This window comes from Chaetura pelagica, unplaced genomic scaffold, assembly GCF_000747805.2.
Source record: "Chaetura pelagica isolate M959 unplaced genomic scaffold, ChaPel_1.0 scaffold108, whole genome shotgun sequence".
NCBI classification, from domain to species: Eukaryota; Metazoa; Chordata; class Aves; order Apodiformes; family Apodidae; genus Chaetura; species Chaetura pelagica.
The window spans coordinates 2,971,127-2,994,035 of NW_009970718.1; the positions used below are offsets into that span (position 1 = coordinate 2,971,127).

Below are 22,909 nucleotides of genomic sequence, written 5' to 3' on the forward strand. Positions count from 1 at the left end.
TGTTTAGTATATAAAAAAGGGCTAGAAAATGCACACACAAAGTTTTCCAATACTAATCTCGACATAAAAGGCAACAATCCTAAAATAGTCATTATAAATTTAAAAATGCAGTTTTAAAAATCCAACTACCTATAATTTTATATTGATTTGTAAACAGACAACATGTTGAAATACTACTGTACAAAGGATACTTACTATACACTGTAAAACCTGTAATTTATTGGTGAAATATCAAAGAAAGAACAAAAGTAATGTCCTTGCAACTGTCATAGACATAAGCTGGTTTACACAGATGATGTGTAGAATCAATATGTAAAGTATTAGAGGGTTTTAGAAAGCAACTTTAAACAATTAAGTTTTTGTCCTTGCTTTTAATGAAAGTTGGACTGATTTGTAAAACTTTATTGAAAATATATGACACAAAGAAAGATTTATTTCTTCATTCATAAAAAATCATATTTACATACCCAACAGGCATTTTTATATATAATCCTGCAGCCAGATAGTAAAAATCAGGAGTCAATTCATACACCAAAGTGAACCACTTTGAAAGTTACTCTTTGTAAAAGAAGTAAAAAAGTTTATTAATTCCCAATAACAGCTTCAGACATTCCTTCCATATGGATTCTACAATTTGGCTTCAAGTAGTTGGTGAACAATAGCCTTATCTAAACAAGAGATGCCACCATACCCAGAAGTACTGCTATTCCTCCCTTCTGGCTTGTCCTGTTACAAAGGTAACAGGATCAAGGAACTGATCCAGATGCAAACCAATGTATTTCTGTTTTCTTTTTTTATATCATGTTATATAGATCAACATTATCTCCTTTCTGGTGCAGCCCCTCTGACGAAGGGAAAAGTGGAGAAGAACAGATTTCCTTCAAAAGTAGCCTACACTTGAACTGCTGCAAATTGCTTGTGAAACCACAGCTTTGCTGTCTATGTACTGAGAAATTCTGCTAAAAGTTGGAATTGACAGAGCAGTGTATCCCACTGACTCATAACCTCCCTTTCTCAAAACAAGAGAGAGCCCAACATGCAGCGCTGTCCTTCATTCTTTTGTTGATATACAAGCTGGAAATAGAGTTTTGGAATCCATGCAGAGGACACATTTCAGAGCAGCACAGCTGTTGTCTGCCTCCTTCCATAACTATGCCATTCTTGATTACTAATCAGTAAGTGTCCAATTATTCTAAGGTGGGAATAAGGAGCATCTCTCAAGCACTCACTGAAGAATTCAATCAGGCATAGACACCAGTATGCCCAAGACCTTCTCCACAGGGCCACTCTCAATCCATTCATCTCCCAGTCTGTATCAACACTGGGGATTGCTCTGACCTTGTTGCAAGACCTTGCACTTGGCCCTGTTGAACTTTATCAGGTGGGGAAATGGTATTGAAGGCCTTACTGAAGTCCAGATAAATAACATTCACAGCCAAATAGGCAAAGGGATTGAGATCTGTATGAGGGGTTTAATTAGTTTCAGTTATCACCAAATAATACTATGAGTGCCTAAACTGCAACTATCAATCTTCAGTCCAACATCACCCCTCAGTTTCTTAAAGGCCTCCTGTACCATTTAGTATGTGAGAGGAAATCTCATTTCTGATTCTGAGCATTTAGAATGTTCTGGGCAAGGAGCTAAAGCTGGAGCCTTCTCGGGATTAAAATTAGCATTTCTTCTTGCTTAAGGTTATTACTGTAGTTGATGGATGTTCCTTCATCCATGTTAAAATTCCCTTGAAAAATGTATTACTGTTGTGCAAGTGCTGTCTGTTATCTGCCAACAAAATCTGAAAACATAGAGGAGGCAAAGAAACCAATACAAAACTCAGAGTCAGGTGTCCCCCTTCCTGCCTGTTGACACAATGTCCATTTAAAATATTTGAGTGAAAGCATTTCTTCAAAACCTGATACAAGTTACTTGTACCACAGAGGTGATACATTAGATTGAGTAAGTATAGGAAGAATTAAAATCTCATTGTACACTTGAAGAGAACCTGCTGAAGGACCTTCAACAACATACCCATGCACCATCTGAATTATCTACTGGCTATCTCTGTCATGAGAAGAGCTGAAGCCTGAAACCATGGCCCTTAGATGCTCAAGGTCAGCAGTTCTTGATGGAATCTGAAGCACATGTGTCCAGTACGAGAAGCATAAGCTCCTGCTAAACATAAAAGTAACACAAACCTATGTTTGAATGAAAGCATGGATCTTCGGTATCATGGCACTTGATACTATCCTCCAAACATTTAGTTATTACCATTGCTTTCAAAAGATCAAAGAGCAAGACTCCATGCTGATAATGAGATGCAGTGAAGCAAGGTATATTCTGCAGGCTGACTGAACATGTGTGAAGAGAAAAATCTTGAGAGTTGAAAACCACGAATCAGACTTGAAGATTTACCTAGAGGACTGTACAAGCTAAAATCATCAATCGAGACTTGAAATGACAAATCAATACACTGAAATATCAAAGACCTCAAATATGAGATTCTTATTTTTTAGTGAAAAAAATAAAGGGGTAAATATTCCCTGTTCCTGTATTCTAAGGATACCTCTTTTCAATGCTCTTCTTATTGGCAGCATTCATGAAAAAAAGAAGACGATGAAATGGGATAGGAATTTGATAGAATACACTACTTCTTTGCAAATTCCAAATCTATATGCTTTACAGTGATATAAAGCCAGGCTTCAAAGACGCAGGAGGTAATAGCCAAGACAAAGCAAAATCAGTTTAAAAAGATTTTTCAGACTCTTAAAAGCAACATCCACACCACAGAACAGTTCAGACTGCACAGCAAAGGAAAAAAAGAGATCTATAAATGAAGCTAGTTACCCTTTATTGGAAGGAACACAGCTTTTATTTTCATTAAATTCTCAAAGATTACGTCAGATGTTGTCATTACCACAGCTCTAGCTGCCAGGTGACTGGAAGCAACTTGGTAACAATAAAGTTTAGCTTCTTATGATATCCCTGTTATAACTGTCCATTAAACTGGGACTGTGAATTGTGCCAAAATGCCCCATTTAGAAATAAGGCTAGTAAACAAGCAAATATTTCTAGAGGCTGGAAAATAAGGAAATTATATATCCAAACTGAATTTGACTTCTCCGGCTCATTTTTCCTTAATACGTTATCACAAGAACTTTCTTTTTCTCTTTGTTACTCACAACAAGGCATCAGGACAAGCATTCAGACCCCTTGAAAGAAGCACAATATCACTTCCTAGCTCACGTCTTGCAGGCTCCAACAATCTTATTTATCACCGTAGTGCTGAAAGAATGGTAAGATATCCAGGATCTTCTGGATATTCTTCTCCTTCACCTCTTCCACTGTCATATACTGATTCTGTCAAATACTTCATAAAACCCCAGAATTGTCTGAAGGCATGAAACAAAGAAGTCACCACAGCATTTATTGCTTCACCAAGAGAATAAGAAAGAGCTGTGTTATTTCCGCTGTTGCTGCTCCTATTCCGTTCCGTCTATACTTCTTTACAAACTTGTGCTTTCCGTGGTGGAATGTAATGCCAACAGAGACTTCTCATGCAAACTTGCACAAGTATATCTACACTCCTCAAAGTTATCATTTTTCCCCCTGTGAGTTTTAGGCCATCTCCTATCCCCTCATCCAAGTCCTTTTCTATCTACCACTCCCTCAGTTAACCCAGTAGAGGTTCCAGATGACTCCCTATGGTGTTCTAGTGGAGGCAAAAAGAAAGAAAAAATCCCTTTTAAAGGCTGAGTCACCCTGCCAGGAATACCTGTGCTCTGTCTTGTCTCTTAACTTAGGAGGGAGATGGTTGCAAAGACAACCTTTTAATACTGCAACAACTCAATTATGACTAAGTCACCATTTACTGTCTACAGTCTTTTGATGAAAATATGCCCTGAGGCTTTAATCAGATCACACCAAATGCCATCATATACAACTCAGATGTGAAAGCATCCTTGCTTTCAGTATTTGAAAGAAACAACCTGGAAAGATAATTTCACAAGGCACAAACATAGACAGGCTGCTGTAGCCATTAGAAGCTCCACTGAGAAAAAGAGTTACGAGTGTTGCTTGGCAAAATATCTCCTTATACACAAGATGAGTCCCAGGTTGCTTAGAACAAGGCCTTTGCCAAAATTAAACAGTACCAGGGCTTTACTAAAAGGACACATCTCGAACCCTGTACTACTACTACAATGTACTAGTCTAATCATTAAATATCTAATTAACAGCAACAATCACCACCACCTGGGTAATAACAGTAGTAAATAGCACTAACAGCAGTGAAGTGTCAAGGTAGGCAAGTGTGTGTCTGCCTACATGCTGCAAAATTTCATAGAATCATTCATGTTGGAAAAGACCTTTAAGATCAGAGTCCAATCATTAACCTAACATTGTCAAGTCCACCACTAAATCATGTCCCTAAGCACCACATCTACACCTCTTTTAAATATCTCCAGGGATGGTGACACCACCACTTCCCCAGGCAGACTGTTCCAATACTTGGCAACCTTTTCGGTGAAGAGTATTTTCCTAATATCCAATCTAAACCTCCGCTGCTGCAACGTGAGGCCATTTCCTCTTGTCCTATCACTTGGTACTTTGGAGAAGCGACCAACGTCGACCTCGCTACAAGCTCCGTTCAGGTAGTTTTAAGAGAGTAATAAGGTGACCTCTCAGCCTCCCTTTCTCCAGACTCAGCTTTTAATACCATGTTACAATGATAATATTGTACCATTATCTTACTGCAAGTTAAATTATCTAAACAGATGTTGTCTCAATCCTCTCCTTGAACGCATGGCTGCTCCCCTCTCATGCTCCAACTCCAGCACTCACAGGACTAGGCAGTCAGCCAAGTTCACTGTCTGAGCTGGCCAACACAGCCCTACCACAGGTGTTCTACACATCAAGGTTTCTTTTCACAAAGGCAAGATTACAAAGTTCTTGCTGCAAGCAGACTAAGAACAGACCAAGACTTTTTCTACTGCCAAACTAACTACATGAGCAGTATACTTCTCAAAAAAGATGTCAGTAATCAGATACTTGATTCAGAAAAGGAGGACAGTATCTCAAAATGTATCATGGAACCAGATTTGATGATATTTTGGTGCTTTTACACTCCAGTGTGTCAATGGATTACTTCACTTGCTAAGATCAAGCCTTCATGAAAGGGACTTTGAACTGTCACAGCATAATGCATCTGAGATACAGTACTGCAGCTACTAAACCTATTAAGGCAGTACCTAATGTCTGCTCTGCTGATGCAATGCTTGGAAGAACAGGAAAGAACACTGTGAGTTAAACAGTCACATATTTCTTTCTTTTATTTCTCATTTATCACATTAAATAATACCATTCTTTATTGTATTTCAACACAAAAGTTTTGATAAAGTCCTATGGCAAAGGTAGAATCATAGGCTTACAGAATCTTAGGGGTTGGAAGGTATTATCTAGTCCAACCCCCCAAGGTATTCCTTGTATTTTTAAATACATATTTCAATCAGAACTATTAAGGATTTCCAAGACATAGTGTAAATACTGTTAATACTCATCTTGCCAAGATTTATGCAGTTTTACAGAAGTGAGAAAATGCATTTGGGTTCCAGTTCAATGGGATTACTAGCATGCTGAGAGTTAAGCCTATTCTGCTTGAATTGGATGAGTGACAAGACACTTAAAATCCTAAAAATATTTAGCAGTATATTTCAGTTCTTATTTTCCACTCATAAAACAAGCTTACTTTGGTGGCTTTGTTGATGCTTAAAAAAAAAAAAAAAAAAGGGCCAGGACTGTTCTGGGAGCTAGATGTCTATGATTCATTAACATTTAATTGAATTTATATGCTTAAACTTCTTCTGTTTCCTTGAAATCCAAGCTAAAACTAAGTATCCTTAAAACCTTCAGAATTATTAAAAGAGTAGAATATAATGCTTGATTCATTTAAAATGCCAGCAACCTGACAATTTCCTATAACAAAAGAAGTTGCTTGACCAGACACAAGTACCAGTTAACTTAATAATCAAAGATATCTGTATAATGTCATAAAGGATAACATTCAATATTTTCATTTCTTCCCTTTATGGGTAATGAAATAAGACTAATAATGGTTCTATTTCAAACATTAATAGGCTACAGGTCAAGAAATGACCCACCTCCATAGTGATGAATTCCAATATAGATTATATAGAAGAGTAGTAGTCACTTGTTTTCTTCCTATTCTTCACATTTATTATAAGCTTACTGAACAACAACTATTAGGGGGAAGGAAAAGCAAGACAAAAGAATGAAGAGTATCTTCATATGCATTATTTGATTTAGCTGACAAAGCAATATATATGTGATCAGAGTGAGCAGAACTCAGTTCAGCTGCCAACCTACACGTTACCTAGGGTCACTTCAGATGCTGTAGGTATCAGACACATACACAGAACTGGCAGGTACAACATACGATCTACAGGGAGGCATCAGCTGAGGCCAAGTGAGATGTCCTATGGCATCCTAAATTGCACTGGATGCTTTTATGAAGCAAATTAATTGATCCCAGTGGAAACTAAAGAGCTCACCTATTCATCCAAAACTAGATGTCTGTAAGTGGTTAGCTGAATAGCTATTATTTAAAGCAGGTATCTCCATAGACATCTATATGTAGGAGTCTTAATTTGCAAGCCCAAAGTTAGATGCAGTTTCATATAAATTAGCTTTCTTGAATGAAGGGAAGGACAGAAATCTAGAAATAATTTCTACGGAGAATATTTTAGCACACCTTCTCCTAAAAAATGGTTCAACAAATGTCATGGTAAACTTATTTTACTACAGCCTGTATCAACAGAAGAAGAGACTTTTGGTTCAAGAAAAAAATAACTACAGAAAGAGCTCAGTTAAATGATACAAACTCAAAGTCTGACCCATTTAAATTTGAAATTACTGAAAAAAATTATAATTAAGTATGTTTTCCCAGTGCCTTTTAAACTTTGTCTACTGTATTTATTCCATATGTCATATTCCATATGTCCATAAGTCACTGAAGCTTAAGAATTCTTCTAATGCAACAGCAAATCAGGAAAGATTACAACATTTCACCTACCCACCTTACTGCATTAAACCAAGAAGATCTAGTATTGAATCTGAAGTTTTGGCCCTACTTTTTTTTTCTTTAATGTTTATAGAATCTCTTTCTTATAATAAACAATTTGATAAAATCAGAAGACAGGGGAGCTGTAGAAAAGAAAACAATAGAACAGCGACTGAAATATCTAATACGTATGAAATTAAGTTTACTTACTATTGACATCAGTGTTAGTACATAGTGTTGTAAATTCTGCCCATGGTGACGAACCATTTTGGTGTCAGCTGTAACCATCACTTCTACGTATCTTGGATATGAAAGAAAACGTTTTTTCCTGGAATGTGGATTGCCACCATCCTCTACAGATAGGTTATTCAAAGCATACTTTAAACTGAGAGACTTCTGTAAAACATCGCTTCCTTCATTTAAACTGTGAAAGGTTGGTAGTGAAGTGCTCTTCTTCAACTCTTTTTCTGTAAAGTGAAAAACAATTTACTGTTGAATGCAGCTTCTAAATTTAAAAAGACAGATGCGGAAAAGGCTGCCCAAGATAGACAAAACAAACTTATACTAATAATCTTGTTTCCAAGATGACCAATGCAAGGATTTAAAAAATACATATTAAACACTGAAGACTTTAATAGTAACATCAAATTAGATATCTTGTATATTGTCACATAGTTCACATATTGTCACATAGTTCTGCCATATATTGATTCATTGTTAAAAAAAGAGACAGTAGTATAACCCAGTTCCTAGAATCCAGTATAATCCTAACAGGCAGGCTGGAAGGAGACAATCACCACACCTTAAGTACTGCATCAAAGAAAGCAAGTTAATGAAACAAAATTCGTATTTCCACACAGAAACCTTTGACACCAACAGAACCAGTCAAAACCAACCATAACAAAGAGTAGGCCTGAGTCCTGAATATAAATATCTATTGACTTTTTTCATGTATATAACCATCATATTTATATAAGTATAGACTTTGCTTCATAAGCAAGTATGAATCCAAAGCCTTCATGACTTACTTGAAAGCTTTGTGAATATTCATTATGTAGCATCAAGTTCCAAAGCAAATATAGAACCTGCTCAGATACCTCCAAGCCAAGTAAAATAACACTTCCTATAATGCTGTATAGTCCAGCTACCAGATGTTTCTGATGCCTGATACATAAAATCCATGCATTGATCAGGGAATCACCTTAGCAATAGCTAAAAAAATGCTTTACTGAGAAGCATGTTTGAATTCTCACTACCCTCCAGAATTTAAGGGTCTAACTAGACACTTCAGCTCCCTCAGAATAAACTTCCACTGTCTTTCTGGAAGCTAGATTTCCTTTCAAAGTAGCTGCCAAAGGATATGTCTTCTTTTTATTTTAATGACTTAGTGACTGGAGCACTGACTTGAGAAGTCAGAGATCCCAACTCCACCACCCTCAACTTCAGAGGATTTAAATCTATGCATTCCCTATTTCAAGGGAAGAGCTCTCATCCATAAACATCAAGTTACTTTTGATACGACAACAGTCTGTCCTTTTTAAAGTTAGGGCACAAAACAGCCTGAAAACAACAGTAGAGGGACAACAAGGAGCACCTTAAAGTAATTGCCTAAAAGTCAGTCACAAATATAGCTAAAATAATTGCAAAAACTATTAGCACTGACAATAATGAGGGGAGAATTTGGAGGACACACTGAAAAGGAACTTGTTCATGAGCACATACACATATGAGATGTGTTCAGACTGATTGAGTTTGATGCACTAAAGAGAAATGGCAGAAACAATCTCAAATGCAGACCACTTTTACTATGTCACAGAGGGTGTCAGAGATTTCAAAGTACTGACAAAACAGGAAACAGCATCTATATTTAAACTGGGAGTTTAAAGACAACTTAAACGGACCAGCCAAGGCAAATTCAATACCAAAATAAATCAAATTATTTTTGTTTATAAACACCAGAAATCAATGAGTGGATAGAGTAATAACTGTTGTATTTATAAAAAAACATATGGCAAACTAAAATGAACTTCCCTGTATTAAGGAAACAGGACTTATGGATAGAGGACATGCAGCAGATGTCCTATTCCAACTTGAGCAAGGCTGGTACCAGGTTTTTCAATTAACTGTTCATCAGAAAGTTAATTTAGAAGAAACCAGTACAAAGTGAGGAAAGGATTAGTTGGACAATTTTAGAAGTCATTATCAGGGTTCAATTTCAAATTAAAAAGATGTACTGAATGCTATGCCTCTCAATATCCTCTGTCAAGGTTCACTTACTAGAGAAAAAGATACTCTGATTATCAGAAGTATTGCTAGATACACTCTGTTATACTTGAAGAGAGGATATGAATAACAAGACAAGGCTCATGTTAAAGGAGACAAGTCTCTTCTTTAGAAAGACAGAAATACTAACAACACAAGGATTTTCTCCATGAACACTTCTGCAACTTTGATCCCCCCAAAACCACAGCAATCCCTGGCTCAAATAAATGAATTGATAGAATTCTCACATGCAACACAGAAAAAAAATAAACCACACAACAAACTTAAAAGCTCCTACTTTGGTTCAGTACATATTATTCATCATCAAAAAACTGAATAACAACATCTGCTTGTTTTTTAAACAAAGTACTAACTCCTTGTTCTGTGATGGTAATAAATGAATAGATTTCAACAACTTCCTAAAAATGGAGCTAAAGATAAGAAATACTTTTCACTAGAAGTTGATAAATACAAAATTATCAGAAATGGTTGCTTTCTGACCTTAGTATCTACAGAAAAGCAGAATTCTCAGCATATTATTTCTCAGCATAAAATATGTTTTAAGAATTTTCCAAAATTAAAAGCACTAGCCAGCGAAGCTACACCATTATTTTTGCAATTTATATTTTCAAATATCTGGACAGATATTCCTTAAGGAAATATAGTTGACTATTATTTTCCTTTTCTTCAAACAGGAACATTTATACACTCATACTTGCTTTAACATTAATGAAGTACAACTACATTTTCTGAATATGTAATACGAATAAATTATTAAAATACTCTCACGGAGAAAAACGTGCATTAATGGGCAGTATTGAAAACTCCCATTATTAAGGAAGACAGACGTGCTGTGTTACCTGTTAGACTTGCAATAAGTTCATTATCTTTTGCAAATATAAACAACTCCTGTCAGTCTACCTTTTAAATGTGTACATATAGGGCAATGCAGGTGTAAAAGTAAACCCACAGAAAAGTTCCTGTACTATCACCATTGGTGGTTTTTTTAACACGCATATTTTCTCCTACCTGTAAATAAACCAATGAAAGAAATAAAAGAAATTACTGGTAAGCCTACATGAAAGACATGTAGGGTCTACTGGAACAACCTGGAGATAAATATAATTTGTGAAACTCCCCTTTTTTTTAAATATCTGACATTTGAAAAAGTCATATTGAAATTTAAGGTACTACTATACCTGAAACTTCACAAGGTTTATGGGATTTCTTATACTTCTTTTTAAGTTCTTCATTCCTGTATATAAGATGTGGTTTGTTATGTTCATCTTCATGTTCACCTCCATCCGCTTTCATCAGAGGTTCTAAAAAATATTCACCATCATGTGCCTTAAAGGTACCCATCTGAAAGTACAGAGAAGTAATGGATTTATTTCCCACTAAAAATATTTATATAAAAATAACTTTCATGGAAATAATAAAATATTTATGATAATATTTTGAAAGTAATGGAAGTAAATTTGCACATGAGACAGAGGAAACTTCAGTGGAACCTGAACACGGAAGCTTGCAGGCAAAGCAAAGAGAAGTTTCAGAGACTTATCCCACCAGAATAACTCATAAAAGACTTCCTTACATATTAACAGTGTTTCATAGATCATCACCAGAGTTAACGAAACAAAGGAGATCACACAAGTAAAGAGAATCCAAGTCTAACCAAGCAGGACCAGCTTAGAACCATGCAAAGGGGAGCAGAGGCCATCAAGCAATTCAGGATTCGAAAGCGGTCCAAATTCTAGACTGATTTGTTGTCTTCTGTTCTTTACATAATTTATATAACATCTTTCTTCTAAATTGGCATTTTGCCTATAGATTAGAAACAGTGTTGGCCTGATGTTCTTTTTAAATACTTTGAAAGAAGTTCCAGAAATTCAAAGCTCACAGCTTCATTAATGTGTTTTTCTCCTTGTTTTTTTTTCCCCTCCCCCTTGTAGCAGACACACGTGGGTAACTGTGCAGTGGGAACAAAAGGAACTTCATTACTAACAAAAGCACTAGCACATAAACAATGAACAAAACTTAAGCTCCTTTCTCCCACCTTTCTGCCCCATAATGCATTCAATTATGAAAGACTTAAACAGAATCTCTTCTTTCTCTCTGCACTTCAACCAAATTCACAGTTTCCTAAGGCTTAAGTAGCTTTTCTCAGGAGACTACGAGAAGGAAAAACCACGGAATAATTTAATCAGTAGGGAATAGAATCATGGAATGGCAGGCATTGGAAGAGACCTCTGGAGGTCAAGTCCAACCTTCCTGAGAGAGCAGGATCCCCTAGGGCAGGTCACACAGAAACACATCCAGATGGGTCTTGAAAGTCTCCAGAGAAGGAGAGTCCACAACCTCTCTGGGCAGCCTGTTCCAGGGCTCCATAACACTCACAGTAAGGGGAGCAGAGGCCATCAAGCAATTCAGGATTCGAAAGCGGTCCAAATTCTAGACTGATTTGTTGTCTTCTGTTCTTTACATAATTTATATAACATCTTTCTTCTAAATTGGCATTTTGCCTATAGATTAGAAACAGTGTTGGCCTGATGTTCTTTTTAAATACTTTGAAAGAAGTTCCAGAAATTCAAAGCTCACAGCTTCATTAATGTGTTTTTCTCCTTGTTTTTTTTTCCCCTCCCCCTTGTAGCAGACACACGTGGGTAACTGTGCAGTGGGAACAAAAGGAACTTCATTACTAACAAAAGCACTAGCACATAAACAATGAACAAAACTTAAGCTCCTTTCTCCCACCTTTCTGCCCCATAATGCATTCAATTATGAAAGACTTAAACAGAATCTCTTCTTTCTCTCTGCACTTCAACCAAATTCACAGTTTCCTAAGGCTTAAGTAGCTTTTCTCAGGAGACTACGAGAAGGAAAAACCACGGAATAATTTAATCAGTAGGGAATAGAATCATGGAATGGCAGGCATTGGAAGAGACCTCTGGAGGTCAAGTCCAACCTTCCTGAGAGAGCAGGATCCCCTAGGGCAGGTCACACAGAAACACATCCAGATGGGTCTTGAAAGTCTCCAGAGAAGGAGAGTCCACAAGCTCTCTGGGCAGCCTGTTCCAGGGCTCCATAACACTCACAGTAAAGAAGTTTTTCCTCATGTTGAAGTGGAACTTCCTGTGTTCCAGTTTGCATCCATTGCCCCTTTTCCAATCACAGGGCACAACTGAAGAGACTGGCCCCTACTTCTTGACATTCACCCTTCGGATATTTGTAAACATGAATAAGATCCCCTCTCAGGCTTCCCTTCTTTCCCACCTGGAATACTGTGTACAGTTCTGGTGTCCTCAGCACACGAAAGATATAGACCTGTTGGAGAGAGTCCAGAGAAGGGCCACCAAGATGATCAAAGTCCTGAAGCACCTCTGCTATGAAAGAGTTGGGGCTGTTCAGCCTAGAGAAGAGAAGGCTCCAAGAAAACCTTATAGTAGCCTTCCAGTACTTGAAAGGAGCCTACAGGAAAGCTGGGGAGAGGCTTTTCACCGGAGAAGATAGTGATAGGACAAGGGGTAATGATTTTAAACTGAGAGAGGGGAGATTTAGGTTAGATATTAGGAAGAAATTCTTCCCTACAAGGGTGGTGAGGAGAAGGAATGGGTTGCCCAGGGAGGCTGCTGATGCCCCATCCCTGGAGGTTTTTAAGGCCAGGTTGGACAAGGTTTTGTGCAACTTGATCTAGTGGTAGGGTTCCCTGCGCATGGCAGGGGGTTGGAACTTGATGATCTTTAAGGTCCCTTCCAACCTTAAGGATTCTATGAGTCTATTTTTTTCTCAAATGAATGCACCTATCTTGAGCTTGGAGGAAGTGATGTAGGATAAGGAGTAACCATTTCAAGCTGAAAGAGGGTAGATTTAAATTGGATGTAAGGATGAAATTCTTTCCTGTGAGGATTGTGAGACACTGGCACAGGTTGCCCAGAGGAGCTGTGGATGCTCCCTCCCCGGAAGTGTTCAAGGCCAGGTTGGATGGAGCTTTGAGCAATCTGGTCTAGTGGGAGGTGTCCCTGCATACAGCAGGGGGGGTGGAACTAGGTGATATTTGAAGTCCCTTCCAACCCAAGCCATTCTATGACTCTGCATTGATCAAAAAGAGAACAGTGATAACCTATGTAATATGGTTTAACAGATTAAGTGTTCGGGTCAACCTTGAAACTCAGGGGTACAGCGAATGGCGGAGCAAGCTCCACAAGAAGCGAGAAGAGGTTTTGTTTTTTAAAACAACCTGAAAATAGTCTTAAAATCTGCAGCAGACTATCTTAGTGTCCAGGGTATTGTACTTAATTATAATTTGCCATTGAAATTGGGAATTTTCTAGCAGTTATCAGTTTTCACTGTTTAAAAGTCTGTTAGGCTTTAGGCATATGTCACACTATCTGTAGTCTTGCATGATACATAGTGTATGCATCATCCAAGACCACCCTTATTGTAAATCCACTGTGGCTGGATCTTCTGCACCACCTTTGTTGCAGAATGAAAAAAGACCCAGCTAAATAGTATTTTTCCTTTCAATACTGTTTAAATCTAACTTGCATAAAAACTTTTTCCCCTCAGTTCCATTTAATTTCTTTACAAGTAGTCTTCAAGCTGGATCCTTTTTGTGTTCAGTTCAGCCTTCTCACATCTCAGTGATCCCAGGATATCCCAGGTTTCTAGAGGACAGCAGATCAAGCATATTGAGAACACTTTGTGCAGCCCTGGGAAGGGCCTCATAAAAATAGATATGCCATAGCTTGTCAGTCCTAAGGAGGTGCAACCTTCTGGGCAAAATGACAGGAACAGACAAGAAGAGCCTGTCACTCAGGGACAAAGCAGGAAGAACTGATGTTAAGATTCATGTCATTTTTTTAATACAAATTATTAAAGTCCTGCTGTGTTACAGTCCTTCATTCATGAAAGCAGCATTTACTCTGGTGACAGACTCTGATGATAAAAATGGAGCCATAATTTTGAGTTAGGCACGTAAAGAAGTAGGCTTTGAGATCCAAATGAAAAATACTTTTGGCAAAATCAAATAAACCAAAATCACTTAGATGTACAGAGGTAAGTTGCTGAAACAGGAGCCCAAGCTTTTGCAGGAAATGAAATCAGAAATTAACTGGATCTACTTATCATCTACAGATGCCTTGCAAATCATATAATAAGAAATCTGCCTGAAATATCCTATTTCTGTTCTCAAATAATGAGGTAAGAGCACATTTAAAAGATCTCTTCAGTAGAAGTACAGTAAAAAATTGAAATCAATCTTTTGCACATGACAAATCAGTGGTCCAAAGAGGGAGTGCTACCCAGGACTATGGACATGCATCAATTTGAAGAAATTTACGAGAAAACCCACATGAGAAAGTCAATTTATTTCTTGGATTTAAAATACTCAGGATCAGTTAGACACTTCATATTAAATCAAGGTTGAGTGGATCAACACAGCTACTCACTATATATGGTATGTCTTAGTGGTTTAAAATGGCTTAAAGCTGTATAGTCTTAATCAATGTATTTACTCTATTCCAAGAGTAGCAGAAATAAATACTGCAGAATTTATGGTTAGAGCATGCACCATGCCCACATACAAATTACATCCTTGTGTATAAGGGAAACTTCATAAAACACATGGAAAACATAAGGGATATAGAGCAGGTTTCAGAAACATGTCCAACAGCAAAAATGAAAAGGTCTCAGAAAAATGCTAAATGAACAACTCAAGTTCTGGAAAACATGGCTGTAACCTGGCAGACTCCCTCCCAGGTAAGATGTACTCAAATATTTTTCATGCCCTCATGGTAGGGCTTCTTAACTCAAACCAAAACCCTGCAAGTAGTTTACAGCAAAAGTACTTTCATGGGCAAAGTAAATTACAAAATCCTTTCCTTTCATACTATTGTGCTTCCAACCTCCCTCCCTCTTGTGTTAATTCAAAGCTCTTCTGAATCATGTGAGAAGCCCTTCACCCTTCTCTTCCTGCTCCACTGTTACAATGTTTTCTAATGAGACACTTAACCACAGCTTAATTAGTTCACTGAAGAATAAGTATTAGAGGTTATCTAATCACAGTACACTGCCAAAATCTGGAAAAACTATTTCTACTAGAAGGTAATTCAGCTAGAAAACAACTGTTAGTGGCTGAAAGCCAACAGATTAACTGAAACTAGAGCTACTACAATAAAAATAAGAAAATAATAAGCAACACACCAGCTAAGCAACAGGGAAGAAATATCTATCAATGAATAAGTGTTTTCTGGTGGAACACCTTTGTAGAAGTGACTGAAAACAACATTATATTTGAAGGCCTCAGAAACAGAATAAAATGCTAAAAACTTATTATAGAGAAAAAATATCTTTCATCCTAAATTTAGGTATGATCTATTTGCATCTCCTTAGAAATTCCATGATGTTAAGATTTCATGGGCAGATAGCAATCACATCTTTAGCACACTTAATCACATTTTGGACATAACTGATGAGGTACCCACCTATGCTCATAAGTGTCCCAGTCTTGACAGGCACTGGTTAATACAATTATATAATTCCAGATTGGAATTTAAATTCTATGTAAACTCCTGAAAGGATCTTACAAACTTGTGTTTAGATCACACCCAATCTAGCCATTCTGATTATTGCAGCACTGGATCCAGTGTATCTACTGCCAAGTTACTTCCATTCAAGAACACACACACAAAAGGTATTTATTTACATTTTGCATAATCACAGAATCATCAGAGTTGGAAGGGACCTCTAGAGATCATCTAGTCCAACCCTCTATCCCTTCTGGCTAAAACAAGATTGCCTAGAGCACAGTACTCAGGACTGCATCCAGGTGGGTCTTGAATGTCTCCAGAGAAGGAGACTCCACAAACCTCCCTAGGCAGTCGGTTCCAGTGCTTTGTCACCCTCAGAGTAAAGTTATCCCTCATGTTCACACAGAACTTCCTGTGTTTCAGTTTATGCCCACTGCCCCTTGTCCAGTTTCTGGGCACTACTGAATAAAGCCTGACTCCATCCTCCTTACACTCACATCTTAGATATTTACAGGCATTAACAAGGTGTCCTCTCAGCCTTCTCTTCTCCAGGCTAGAGAGTCCCAGCTACATCAGCCTTTCCTCATAAGAGGGATAAAAAGAAAGGTGAAAGAATATTCTTGCATGCAGCGTAAGTCCTGGCTCTAGGTAACCAGAACATCACTTTGTAAGGCTATTCTAGACAAGAAGATCTGGTTGAAGGCTTGTAAAAATGGTATTGGCAGAGTTTCTAAATACAATTTGTAACAATAGACTAGCTAAATAGAAGAGAACTTGAGAAAATGTTACAATAATAATCCCAAAGACAGCTGCAAAGAGCAGGGATGATAGCAATTAACAAAATTCATTGAAGTGGAAGGAAGAGTGAGGGGCAAATTATTTATTTTTGCCTTTATATACAATTCACAGTGAACAAGCTAAACAATTAAGTTAAAAACTATACATAACAGCTTTTGTCATAGATATATACATGGAAATCTCATTACAGAAAAGCAGCTATTTGGAATACCTGTTGAAACTGGTAAAATGAAATTTATATATACATTGAAATAGTTTGATTTGTTTTTCTGTGGGGGAGAGGGTTAGCTTTGATTTTTGTTTTTTAGGGATTTTTGTTATTAACACATAAATATACTAAATATCAAAATAAATATAAAAATAAATAAATATCAAGCTAAATACTCCCACAGAACATAGACCTAGAGGATCTGTAGATGTCATACTGGAGGAAATGCCATCATATTATCTTGTCTCTCTCAGTAAATTTCAAGCAAATGTATGTTTGCAACTTAACTGTTTAAAGAGAACTTCCTAGCTTTGATGTTTTAAAGCACATGTAGAGCCACCTTTTCCTCTCACTGGGAGATGTACAGCTCCAGAAAGCACTTTCAACCTCACAGACACCACGAGGCAGTTATCACTCAAGTACATGCAAGGTATGGTTACATTTTCACCTGTTTTAGTCAACCACACAGTAAGTTACCTTCTGGTTATACACATACTGACAAAAGCACTCAAGGTATCACCTGCTCTCAGTGTCTCACTTTGCTATCATAATCTTGTGACTTTCTACATGAGGGTACTTCTGAAACAGAATGACAACTGAGATTACTGCAGATAAATTATCTTATGTGGGAAGCCTATCTGTTCCCCAAGAGCACAGAATTTCCCAAAATCTATGGCAGCTAGCTGTTGCCTGGCACATGGAGCTGGAAATGTTACTATACACACACTGGACAAGCTGAGCCGTTTTGCACACTATTTCAGTAATTTGGCTCAGCAGGGCCAGCAAAGGGCTGTATGTTGTGTCCTCAGCCCACACCCATCACTTATGTTCATGCACAGCACCTGCTGTGTACTTTCTGGAAGTTTAATGAATGTGCATATTCATATACATGTAAGTAAATCCAACCTCCTGTGGTTGCCCACAGCTTTGCAGCAAATTCACCTGTGTGAATCCAAAATGATGAGATTATGGATCCCCTATAAAGGCAGCAGTTAAGAAGAGGCTGCAGCCATCAGAACAATTTATCTGGCAGATAGAATGTCCTCAAATAGCTGCCTGGGAAGGCACAGGACAGGGGCAAAATACAGGCCAGTGATGGTTGAGCACCCATGACATAAAATGTTAAACAGACTGGGACATGCCTACGTAAAGGACAAGTCATGCATAATTGCTGGTGAAAAGGCAGACACATATGCAGGTCCCACTGCTTCCAACAGACATTTTCTGTGACAGACCTTCAGCTGTGCAATTTATAGCTACATACATTTTCTCAGTTTAAAATTACAATTACTGCCTGCACTTGCTGATCTGTGGTGGTCCATGTGCAAAAGCATAGGATTCATAGAGATATTTTCAGGAAAAGTAAGATGTTAAGAGCCTAGGGAAAATGTACTGGAGATGTTTCAGGTTTTTTGTAACAGCTACAGGGGGGACTTAAGCTGTCTTACTATTTTAAAACAAACTGTGTTACAAATACAGATTTTGCAAAAGCAAACAGGCAGAAACTGGCTCTAGGATACCAGATAATGTAAATTCAAGTGTTATGGTCTATTTCCAGATGTATGTGAAAAAGACATCTAAAGCTAAAAGGAGATGCAATAGCAGTACTAAAAGATATGTGCCATTCATGCCTTGACCAGCAGGAAACAGTAGTAATTAAAATAGGCTGTTGAAAAATGCTAAATAAGTGTCACAGAAGGGGAGATATTAAAAACTGGTCCTGCTTGTGAGAATACATATTAGGGAAAAGCTAACAGGAAAAAAAACCAAAGTAAATGAGATAAAAATTTTAAGTGAAATTATGACAGGAGCAAAAGAACAAATAATCAGAGAAGCAAGCATTAAAAAAAATAAATTAAAAATTCAAATAAAGCAATTAAGTACAAAATTTTTATCTAGATGTAGGAAAGGTAGAGTCTGGTCTACTTTCTGATCCATTTTTTGTTCTGTTTAGCTGTAGAAACAACCAAAAAAATAACATCTTATCTTTTACTTGCAAAGTCAGTCCTATTTGAAACTATTTTGTGCTGGTGATAGAACAAACTCACAGGGTGATAATGGAAGAACTTAATTTTTTTTACTGTTGTATTGCAGAGATTCAGGACTAGTGACTCACCTTATACACCTACATAACAAGTGAAACCAGAACTGTTAAGTGGAAATCATCACACCAGCCAGTCAGCAATAATAAGACTTAGTTTGTCTAAACAAAAATTGACTGTCTTGAGTTGGCATTTTAATATGATTTTTTCCTAGCCTGTGATGGAGTCTCTACATATTAAGATAAAAATCAAGAAAAACTGGTATGTGCTTATGGATGCTCATAGGTTTATAAATGTGATCTGAATGCTGAAAACTGATCTGTCAGATTTAGAAGGTAACTTTTTTTGAAGTGACAGTCCATAAATCAAAGAGTAAGTTATGTCAAGTTAAGCACATCTTCCAGTTACAAGTGTTAAATTATGTCTTTCAAAGACAGCTTTAAGTCTTAGAAGTTATTTGTACTAGGCAGCACAAAACTGCAGAACAAACATCTGGAGCCTGTTACCTGCACTAGATCTCCCCAAGAAACTAGATGCTAGCTAGGCAAGCAGTACCTTCTAGCAAGTTTTGTGGTTTTCTGGGGTTTGTTTACTTAAACTAAGCAATGAAAAAATACATTTCATTAAAATAAATTCCAGAACTGCCTACTTTTCCTGAAAAAAAACCACCACTGCACTCATCCATAGGAGCATAAAGAACTGATTTCAAAATCTCTCAGAAAGGTCATCCCCTGACCTGTATTATTTAAAAAAATAAACACTTCTTGTACTGAGGAAATTCTGAAGATCTACACTTAAGTTCATATTCTTGGCATTCAACAGTCAAAAGTAAGCTTGATGTGCAGCAGTGTTACTAAGGGGCTTCCTGGAGCTCCTAAGGAAGGAATCTGTCATGCAGACCTTGTCATACTCCAGAAGCTACATTTGAACAAAGCAATCCTGCCTTACTGGACTGCAGAAAGCCAACAGCTAGCAAAGCCGTGCAAGAAAAGATCCACCTGCACTTTCCTACCTCCTAACTTTTGCCAGTCAGTAAGCATGTGAAATGGTTCTGTATTCCAGAGACCGAACACCCAAAAAGATGTATGTTTCCTCCTTTCTTACCTTGTCCTTGAGGCACATAAAACACCTTTGGCACGCATTCTCCTAGCTCACAAAAACTGATTTGAACTATCTGTAGCATCAGTAAACATATTCCTGACCTCCAAGAAAGACTGTCAGGCTTCTCAAAGGAATAAAACTGTTACTATATCATTCATTCAAGATTTAAAAATCAAAAAATAAAGCTCCTTTCTTTGGATATGGACCTGCTAGGAACTGATGGTTTGGTCTAGTTATAAATGGTGATGGCTCCCTCATTTTAAGATACTTTATGGACTGGTATTTATTTGTATTTGTTAATAAACTCTCAAAATAAATGCTCTCAAAAGGTAAATTTTCCTTCTTTTTTTTTTTACCTCTTTGATTTTGTTGTCTGGATGATGCTTGAGATGTCTCTTTAGTCTACATGCATACAGGGATATCCTGAGTAGATCTTGTTTCTCATGTTTGTAGAAAGCTATAACTAACCAATGCAGTAAAAGTAAAAAAATATATAGAAGTTAGGAAAATAAAGCTAAACAAAGTGTGACTTTTCAAAAATTAAAAGAGGAATAAATATGCCTGTATGTGATCAGATGTTCAAGTAGGCACCCAGGCCATCACTGCAAGTGACCTTCTGCCTTTGATGGCATCTCAGACTTCCCTAATTACACACTCCCTCCTGGCAATTACTACAGACTCCCTGCTGACCTTCTAACCTCCCTTTGCCATTTGCATCCCTGAACCCAGAGCATGCTCTGAAATGTAACACAACAGAACTGCATACAGTGTCAGGAGCCATTAAGTAATGCTCCATGGGTACTCTGGGTTGCACATGCTCTTGGCACACTCAGAAAAAGGCTTAACTGAGGGTGAAAAGGGAAAGCATAGTTTGAGGGGGAGAACATAGTGAACTTGAGAATTCAAAAAAGAAACAAGGAACTTGAGAAGCAGGAGTGAAGCTGTGAATGAAGACAGTGCAGAGTTTGGAGACATAACAGGATACATTGAACTTCAAGTAACTGCTTTTACTTCAGATCACTCAGGCACATACTCAGAGAAAATTTTTTAATTCCATTGTTAAGTTCCCTGTACCTATTTATTTAAGTCCATGTTCTGTTTTCCTCCCCAGCTTTTACAGCATTCATCTACAGCAATTGCCTTGTACATATAAAGCCAGAAGACAAGATATAAGAGATTGTTTTGAACTAATGGGTATAATTAATTTCCATACACTGAACTCAATTTCAGCACTGAAGAAAATGGATGCTACTAAAAGAAGGGATCTTACTTAAAATAGATATAAATACGGGGCTACCAAGTCACTAGTCTAGTTTCTACCGTCTCACAATAAGTAGTATCTTACCTTGGCAGCAGTCCCACTTAAATCTTTGCTTGTATTCATGAAGCATGGTGCTGTTCAGTGAAAGAGAAGTAACTGACTAGCTTATTTTTGCAGGTGCACTTGTTGAATGCACAAAGCTATGAAGTTTTAAAACCCTGACAAAAACACATCTTCCTACTAACTAACTTTTGGGGGTAGCTCCACTTGGGAGTGGAGAACATTTTCAGGGAGTGTATGATTTCACAGGAAAATTCCACCTGGCCTCTATCTCCCTCCTTTCACATCCATTCTTTTCTGGGCTCTATAAAACTTGTCTTGCCAGGCAGTCAAGTGAAGAATGTAACATCTACTTTGAATCCATGAGGATTAAGAATATTAGGCTGAAGACTCTGAGAGAGGCTGGACAATCTTTTGTAGAGATTTAGGCTACCAGCTGGTTATGACCACCTCTTCTTTCCCGCACAGTCCCTCCCTGAAGAACTACAGGCACGTCCCACAAGAAGTGCACCATGCAAGGTTATGCTTCCTCTCCTGAAAACCTCACCAGCTTCATTAGTAAGGGGAAAGCAGCCACAGTGCTGGGTATTCTGCATACCCTTCCTCTGCAAGGCTGTGTGTGCCTGGGCAGAAGGTGAACTGAGCAATGAGAGGAGGTCCCAAGAGCACTGCAAGGCCTTTGCTGGTGGCTCAGACTAGGCACTCAGTCAGCAAGGCAAGGACTGAGGACATGGAGTCCAGCTGGAAGCTGCGGTGAAAGTTCACAAGGTCCAGTTTAAAGGCACTGAAGGATTCCTGAGTGGAAGCATACCTGGCACAAACTATAAGGTACTAACCAGGCAGGGACGGAGAGACAAGAGAACCTCTATGGCACTGCTGAAAGCAAAGGAACAAAATCATCAACACCAGTTCTCTCACTATCTCAAGTACCACTGTTCCTCACCCATAACCACACAGTATCTATAAACCTACAAACACATAACTGATGCTGATTAACAGCATCGCTGTATCAAAACAATAGCACACTGTGTGTCCTGAGGCATGTTTTTTTCTCTGTTCTAGTGCTTTTGGTGTCGAGAGTTACATCAACCAATTTTATTACAGGCCAGCAATAGATCCTTTGAAAGCAGCATTTGTATATCCCGCCAAAGAAGTATCATCATGACTACAAACTGCCTGTGCCAAGACATTTCATGACCAACTACTTGGAAAAATGCCTGAGAATTTTCAGCTCAGCTCTGTGGCAAAGGCATCCCGCTATATTTCTTCCAGGGAGGAAAAGAGTATGAATGGAGACAGGAGGACGCAGCCGACGCGCTTACCAAGCCACCGCAGACGCTGAAGACCGCCACGTGCGTCTCCCGGGCGTTGACGTGCCCTCGGTAGAAGCAGTGGCGGAGATCCGGGGACGGCGGCTCCTGCGGGGCCCCGACGTGCACCACGCGGTACCGAGCGGCCACGAAGCCCGCGTCAGCGCTCAGGTTGAGCTGGAAGACCTGCCCGTACGCACGGAGCTGATAATGCGTTCGGAAAGCTGCGGGCTCCAGCGGTGCCTCCAGGCTCCTTTTCCTCCTGCT

The 22,909-nt window shown here is 38.2% G+C and overlaps 1 protein-coding gene across 1 annotated transcript in view; it reads right to left on the bottom strand.

Annotated features, from left to right (window-relative positions):
• Nucleotides 1-22,909, bottom strand: part of ADAMTS20 (ADAM metallopeptidase with thrombospondin type 1 motif, 20) — an 88,932-nt gene that overhangs the window by 62,154 nt on the left and 3,869 nt on the right. Inside the window, exons 2-4 of the mRNA XM_010006297.1 lie at nucleotides 22,655-22,909; nucleotides 10,535-10,697; nucleotides 7,284-7,540 (exon numbers count right to left, since the gene is read on the bottom strand). The exon at nucleotides 22,655-22,909 is cut by the window's right edge and continues 3 nt beyond it. Coding sequence (XP_010004599.1) covers nucleotides 7,284-7,540; nucleotides 10,535-10,697; nucleotides 22,655-22,909 — 675 coding nt within the window. The remainder of the gene's footprint in view (nucleotides 1-7,283; nucleotides 7,541-10,534; nucleotides 10,698-22,654) is intronic.